At 52.2% G+C, this 7,522-nt stretch overlaps 1 protein-coding gene across 1 annotated transcript; it reads left to right on the top strand.

Annotated features, from left to right (window-relative positions):
- Positions 1-5,658: 5,658 nt before the first annotated feature.
- Positions 5,659-6,211, top strand: LOC102248279 (myosin-3-like). Its single transcript, XM_014549858.1, has one exon. It carries the CDS (start codon positions 5,809-5,811, stop codon positions 6,181-6,183), a length of 375 nt encoding a protein of 124 aa, XP_014405344.1. The 5' UTR covers positions 5,659-5,808; the 3' UTR covers positions 6,184-6,211.
- Positions 6,212-7,522: the final 1,311 nt, after the last annotated feature.

Below are 7,522 nucleotides of genomic sequence, written 5' to 3'. Positions count from 1 at the left end.
ATTTATTTATTTATTTATTTATTTATTTTTTACAGAGTGGAAGGGAGAGGGAGAGGGAGAGGGATAGACTTAGAAACATCGATGAGACAGAAACATCGATACAGCTGCCTCCTGCACACTCCCTATTGGGGATGTGCCCGCAACCAAGGTACATGCCCTTCACCGAAATGAACCTGGGACCCTTCAGTCCTCAGGCCGATGCTCTATCCACTGAGCCAAACCGGTTAGGGCCAAAGTTTTTTCTTAACAGCTCCTCAGGTGATTCTAAGATATAGCCAACTTGAAAACCACAACTTATTATGAAAATTCAGTGTTATCCTTTGATACACAGGCTATGGCTCAAATCTTAATCAGCCCGCAGCGGCCCCCCACTTACTGCCTCCGGAGCCAGTGAGCATTCCTGAGACAATACGTGTTCTTTCCAGCTCATCCAAAAATAAATGCAGCTCTCCGGCCGGCTGTGGGGATTAGCTCTGGCTGGGGGATGGCTGGACCAACAAGGGCTCCTCCTGGTCCCCCAAAGCTGGCTAATAATACACGAATAAGTCATCTGACCCGGTGATCCCGGGAGGAATCCCACACCAGCAGAGGACCCAGTTAGCCCCTAAGGACTGCCCTTGAAGCAACAAGAGGTTCTCTTCTTTGATATTTTTCTCTCTCTGGATGGAATCTTTTGTGAAAAATATATTATACTAGAGGCCCGGTGCACAAAAATTTGTGCACTCAGGGGGGAAGGGGGGGTTCCTCAGCCTGGCCTGTGCCCTCTCAGTCTGGGACACCTGCATTAGATTTCATTCCTATCCTCCGACTCCTTGGCAAGGCTCTGGGCCAGGTCTGCGTCTTTACCGCCTCCTTGCCCTCGGAATAAAATGACCGTCTTCTCCCGGCCTGCTCAAAGCAATCTTCCCTGCTCCCATCATGCTGCTCGGTGCTCCCAGCCACAGACCCATGAGCCATCCAACCCCTGCCGGCTGGGACGGGACGGCAGCAGGGCCCACCTGCGGCAGCGATTCCCTCCTCTTTGCCAGCCCGAGTGGCTCAAGCCTCGCTCACGCTCATCTTTAGTCCTTGCCGTGGGTTTCCCCGACTGGAGTTATCTCCGCAATGGCCACCTTTTAGCACCAGCTCTCCCTCTCACTTGCAGGTTGAAGTGGGACGTTTTCAGTAAGTTTGCTCTGATTGATTTCACAAACAGGTGGCTCACTTCCTAGTTCCTGACCATCCCTCCCTGAACCCCCCAGACACCTAGCAGGAGGGTCCACATCCGAGTGGGTGAGCATTTACGGTGCTTTGCACTTGCCTGTACATTGAAATTTTTCATAATAGAAAGTGGGGAAAAGGGCGTTTGTGGAATTGAATTCAAGGGGCGGTAAGGCCTCTGCTTCCATTTCACCTGGGGCTCTGGGCATTGGCAGCGGTCTTGGCTCAGAGTAGTTCCTCGTTTCCCAGACACTCAATTCCCTCCCAGTGGGACGCCGGGAAGGCACTGGGGCCGGGAGGCACTTGCTCCCGAGGGAAGCTGACTTCATGCTCCGGGGACAGTGGCCTGAGCACGCGGTGCACAGCCCGAGCCCGTGGCCACGCGGAGCAGGGCCTTGGGGTTTTGGAGCCAGTAACAGCCCAGCTAGTCCCTCACAGCCCAGAGCGCTGGTGAGAGTGAGGAACGCCCAGTCCTGAGCCAGTTTCTCAGGTCCCTGGGCCCTGCCCCCGAGCCCCAGCCGGGACCCAGCCCTTGCCAGCCCATGAAAAGGCACCCAGACCCCCTCACCAGCTGTCCCCAGGAGAGCTGCCCACTGCCTCTGAGATGTAGTGCCCTCGGGCGTCAGGCAGGGCACTATGGTGGCAACATGGGTGAAGCACATGGCGCAGCCCGACAGGGCAATGCTCCAGAATTTTTGATGCAGCTGACTCATAACAAAGAGTGGACTTCTCAAAAGTGTTGACGCCGAAACCGGTTTGGCTCAGTGGATAGAGCGTCGGCCTGCGGACTGAAAGGTCCCAGGTTCGATTCCGGTCAAGGGCATGTACCTGGGTTGCGGGCACATCCCCAGTAGGAGATGTGCAGGAGGCAGCTGATCGATGTTTCTCTCTCATTGATGTTTCTGACTCTCTATCTCTCTCCCTTCCTCTCTGTAAAAAATCAATAAAATATATTTTTTTAAAAAAAAGACCCAGTTAGCCCCTGAGGACTGCCCTTGAAGCAACAAGAGGTTCTCTTTTTTGATATTTTTCTCTCTCTGGATGAATCTTTTGTGAAAAATATATTATATATGTCCATCCCCCCCCCTTTTCATCTCAATGAAACAAATGTTCAACATAGTCCACTCAGGCTCATCAGAAAGGCAGTGGTACTGCGTGTGCCTAACACACGGAACCTTCACGTGACAGACACAGTGGCAGGCACAGTGTCTGAGGAGCTAACATCCTGCTGAATGCCCGTAACCACTGATGTTTTTCTCTCTCCCTCTCCCTGCTTCTCTGAAATCAATAAAAATATATTTAAACCGCTTTCTATGTGGCCATTTCAGTAGTCACTTCCGTCTTCAGGGTTTCTTCTGGAGGGCTGCGTTTCATGCCTAACTGGATCCTCTGTTTTATGGCCGTGGGCAGCGTCCTGCCCGCCACTTGCTCATATGCAGAAGGAGGTCGGGCAGCAAGTGCGCTCTCAGACCTTCCATCTGAACCCTCTGATTCGACAGGAAGTTTGAGGAGAGAAGGAGGATGGGTAGCTGGAGAGGCTGGGGAAGGCCGGCAGCATCTCAGAGCCCATACTGGGCTCAGTGATGTGACATCTGCTCCTTCACGGCACTCACGCAGTCCCGTGGGGAATACGCCCTTCAGTTCCTGAGCGTGAGTATGCGTGTGGTTACACAGAAACCTGGGTGAGCTGGTGACCGAGAAGGACAAATCCAAACGGACCCATGTTCTTCTCCCACGAAGGCCCTCCCCCCAGCGCTCCTGTGTTTAAGAAGGCACTGCGAGCGCCAGCCCCACCCTCCGTCTGCCTGGCATCCCTCGCCGCCTGAGAGGTAGCCAGGGCCCTTTGCACTGTCCCTTGGCTCCACGGGGCCTGAGAACACCTGCCCCACAGGTGACATTTATCTGTCCCGCAGGAAGGGGTCAGCAGCCTTTCCCCGGTGGCCTGGCCTTCCTACAACAGGCACTCAATAAATGTGTTGCATTGAACTTCAATCGCCCAAATCTGAAAAACAATTGATCCATCATTTATAATATAAACTATTAAGCATAAAGGCTGCATCTTCCTTTCCTTTTGTATCTTTTTAAAGTGCTCTGTATAGGGGCCAGCATACAGCAGGTGTTTCATTAATGTCCCCACACCTCTTTGAGTAACCTCCATACCTGGGCTTGGTAAGGGTGGGAGCAGGCAGTCCTTATTCTTAAGTGGGGACCGTTGACACACAGCTCTCTTTCGAATTAACAACCAACGCTTGCCCACTGGCCGCTCCCAAAGATTTGATCAGAAAACGTGGGGTAAAACAAGCGAAAAATAGAATGGAATGGGCAAAAGCTTCAACTATACCCTTGCTCTTCTCTGAGGCTTTATTTTTCCAATCCTGATTTAGAAATGTCCCCCGGCCCCCGCCTAGGCCAGCAGCTGGTTTTTCCTAATCGGTCATACGTCTTAGTAACAACAGGGCCTTCACAGCTGTTGCTGGGAATACTAGCGGGTGGGATAGTGCCCAGCACTAATTTACTGGTCCTACTGGTGCTTGAGAAAGGATCATGTTGATATGCTGCTAGTGAAACGGAAAGGTGCACAGGGAAAGGAGAAGTGGGCGGAGCGGGGAGGGAAGGAAGGAGAATTACTATTGTTGCCGTTGTCCCTCGCATAAATTTTATAATCACACAGTCCTGCCACAACCCTGTGTTGTGACAAAAGTCTACTCAAATCTCCAGGAGGATGGGAACGTTTTCAGTTTCGTTCATTTTCCTGTAAGATGAGGTTTCTGCGGCCAGTCTGACTGCTCTGTCCCCGGGCAGGGCTCCCCCTGATGTCGCAGCCTGGTAGCTGCCTGCGCGGTGGTCAGGCAGGGCCTCCCCAGCCAGGCTGGTCCCTCACGTCGCCAGCCCCAAGTTCAGCAAAAGGCATCTCAAACTCCCAACTTTCTATAGTTGGAAGAATGGCTATAATCCTGCTCATTTCTATATATACCTTTCCCCTGGCAACAACGACAAAAAAAACGTGAGGCAGGAGCTGCTTCTCAGCCTGTGGTGTGGTCATTCTCTTTCCAAATATAGAGAAGGAATGAGCCAGGGAGGTTAGCGGGGCCTATAAAAGCACAGCCAGCAGCAGCCCCTCCGTAGCTGCTCTCGTGGGCGGAGGTAAGTCACAGCCCCTCCGGCATGGCTCTCGCCTCCGTGCGGCCGAGCACTCCGGGCCGGGCCTGCCTGGCTTTGCTAAGGAACAGTTAGATGTGAAGGACAGGTCCTCCTCCCGCCTCCCCTCCCCATCACGGGCAGGATCCCTGGACTCTCCATGGCCCTCGGCCTGTCCAGTGGGATCACGGTCTACCTTTGCCTCTCTGAGTGGTGCAGGGACCACGGGATGTGGTGCCTTCCTGTGTACCCTCACCTTCCCCACCTACATGTGTGCCTGTCACATGTCCTGTCCTCCCAAGACCAACCACACTGTCCGGGTGTCAGTCAGCCGGTCTTAGAGGTTTCTCCCTGCCCCAGGCCTAGAGCCACAGCTTTTAGACAGAGATGCTGTTTTTATTGTCCACTTCTAATGGGAGGCATTGCAGACTGAACAACGGCCCAGAGTGGGCTGGTAAGAGCCAGGTTGGGGATAGTGGGGGCTTTTACTACCTTAATGGCTTACTTGTGGTTCCTGTCCCATCTGCTCCTCCAGCTTGTCTCTGGGGTAAGTTATTAGTCCTTTCTCCTTATTTACCTAATTTATCAAGAGCTGAATCGAAGCTGGACCGGACGCTGCCAGGTGCCCTGAGCTTTCCTCTTGCGTTCTTTGCAGGTCTGATTTCCCAGGCTGCTGCGGCCTCATTGTCTGTTCTGTGTCTGTGATTCTCAGGTGAGAATTCTGGCCACGTCCCTGGCTGGCGGGAACCTGGGAGCTCAGACCAGGACAGGGAGGCTAGAGAGGAGCGGAGGGGCAGCACTTAGGAGACCTCCCAAAGGATGCGAGGTCAGATGCGACTGCTGTTCTCAGCAACTGGAGCAGGGGTCCTCAAACTTTTTAAACAGGGGGCCAGTTCACTGTCCCTCAGACCGTTGGAGGGCCAGACTATAGTTTAAAAAAAAACTATGAACAAATTCCTATGCACACTGCACATATCTTATTTTGAAGTAAAAAAACAAAACGGGAACAAATACAATATTTGTATTTGCATGTGGCCCGCGGGCCGTAGTTTGAGGACCCCTGAACTGGAGGAAGCCCCGTCGCTTTCCTTGAGGGAGGAGGTGGCCACCTTCGTTCAAAATGGTTCAGAAGTTCCTCAGCTATTTGCGACTGAGCAGGATCTCTTTGAAGAACGGCCTTTGTTTTTTATGGTGTTTATTCTAAAGCTTCCCTGGGCAACACCTGGGTTTTAAAGGGAGTGAGGTCCCGAGAGGCTGGGCTCATCTCTAGGTCCCTCAGCCAGCCGAGCCTCCGATGACGAGGAGACGGGGTTGCATGTGCTCTGCTGATTTTCCCAGCACTTACGTCTGTGGGTGGGGCTCCTGGGACCGAGCACAGCCTTGTCCGGAGCCATCGTAGAGCAGAGGTGGGCAGGCCTGGGGCCCGCTGGGAGGCAGCGGCTCACGGTGGCTTGCCTTGCAGCTGGCGCCATGAGCAGCGACACTGAAATGGAAGTGTTCGGCATGGCCGCTCCCTTCCTCCGCAAGTCGGAAAAGGAGAGGATCGAGGCGCAGAACCAGCCCTTTGACGCCAAAACCTACTGCTTTGTGGTCGACTCGAAGGAAGAGTACGCCAAGGGGAAAATTAAGAGTACCCAGGATGGGAAGGTCACGGTGGAAACCGAAGACAACCGGGTAAGCCCTGTCCAGGCCCGCATGGCCTACTGGCTCTCCACCTGCTCCTCCAGGTCTGGTCCATGCATCGCCCCGGCCCAGGTGGCCCTGGTGCCAGCGTGCCTCTCACAGCCTCACTGCGAGCTTCCCTGGAGAAAGCACAGCACATGCCGGTGCAGGTGGGAGACCTGACGCGGCTGATGAGAGCAGTTAGTGCCCACGTGGCAGAACCAAGTCTCCCGCTGGCAGCACCATCGCCACCTGCCCCCAACCGTGTCTCCCTCGCTGCCAGTGGGCGTTTTCCCTGGTGCTCTCGGCTCACCAGCCTCTTGGCGGGAGACATGTCCGCAGGGGGCACCCGCGCAGAGGACCCCTGGTGAGCACCGTGCCTCCCCCCTTTCAGACCCTGGTGGTCAAGCCAGAGGACGTGTACGCCATGAACCCGCCCAAGTTTTGTTTGTTCATTTGTTGTTTTCAGTTTTATATCCTACCTATGAGTGAAATTATATGGTTCTTGACTTTCTCCGTCTGACTTATTTCACTTAGCATGATATTCTCAAGGTCCCTCCATGTTGTTGCAAATGGCAGTATTTCATCTTTTCTATGGCTGAGTAATATTCCATTGTATATAAAGAACTCATACAACTCAACAACAACAAAACAAATAATCCAATTAAAAAATGGACAGAGGACCTGAATAGACACTTCTCACAAGAAGACCTACAAATGCCCAACAGGTATATGAAAGGATGCTCAACTTCACTAGTGATTAGGGAGATGCAAATCAAAACCACAATGAGATATCACCTCACACCTGTTAGAATAGCTATCATCAACAAGACAAGAAATAATAAGTATTAAAGAGGTTGTGGAGAAAAAGGAACCTTCATTCACTGCTGTTTGGAATGTAAATTGGTACAGCCACTATGGAAAATAGTGTGGAAGTTCCTCAAAAATTAAGAAAAGCCCTACTATATGACCCCAAATCTCTCTTTTGGGTAGCTACCCCCCAAATTTGAAAATACTTATAAAGATATGTATACCCCTATGTTCATTGAAGCATTCATAGTAGCTAATTATTGAAGTGTCTTCTGATACTTGATATAACTTCTCATTGTCTTCAGGATAAAGCCCCAAACGTCTGAGATGGCTCCAACTCCTGCTTGATTGAGCCCCTCCCTCCCTCACCAGCCTCCTCAGGCCCCTTTGCCCCTTTGTTCAATGACAGTCTTCTCCCCTAAGCCAGCAACATCCATGAGGGCAGCACGGGAATATCTTGCTCCCTGGGAATATCACCACCATTGACCTGATAACCTGCACAGAGCAGGTGCTCATTGTTTGCTAAGTCAGCAGTTCTCAACCTGTGGGTCGCGACCCCTTTGGCGGTCGAACGACCCTTTCACAGGGGTCGCCTAAGACCATCCTGCATATCAGATATTTACATTACGATTCATAACAGTAGCAACATTACAGTGATGAAGTAGCAACGAAAATAATTTTATGGTTGGGTCACAACATGAGGAACTGTATT

Source organism: Myotis brandtii, unplaced genomic scaffold, assembly GCF_000412655.1.
Source record: "Myotis brandtii unplaced genomic scaffold, ASM41265v1 scaffold573, whole genome shotgun sequence".
Lineage (NCBI taxonomy): Eukaryota > Metazoa > Chordata > Mammalia > Chiroptera > Vespertilionidae > Myotis > Myotis brandtii.
Note: the sequence above shows the minus strand (reverse complement) of the source record. Positions and strands in the feature narration are given on the sequence as shown.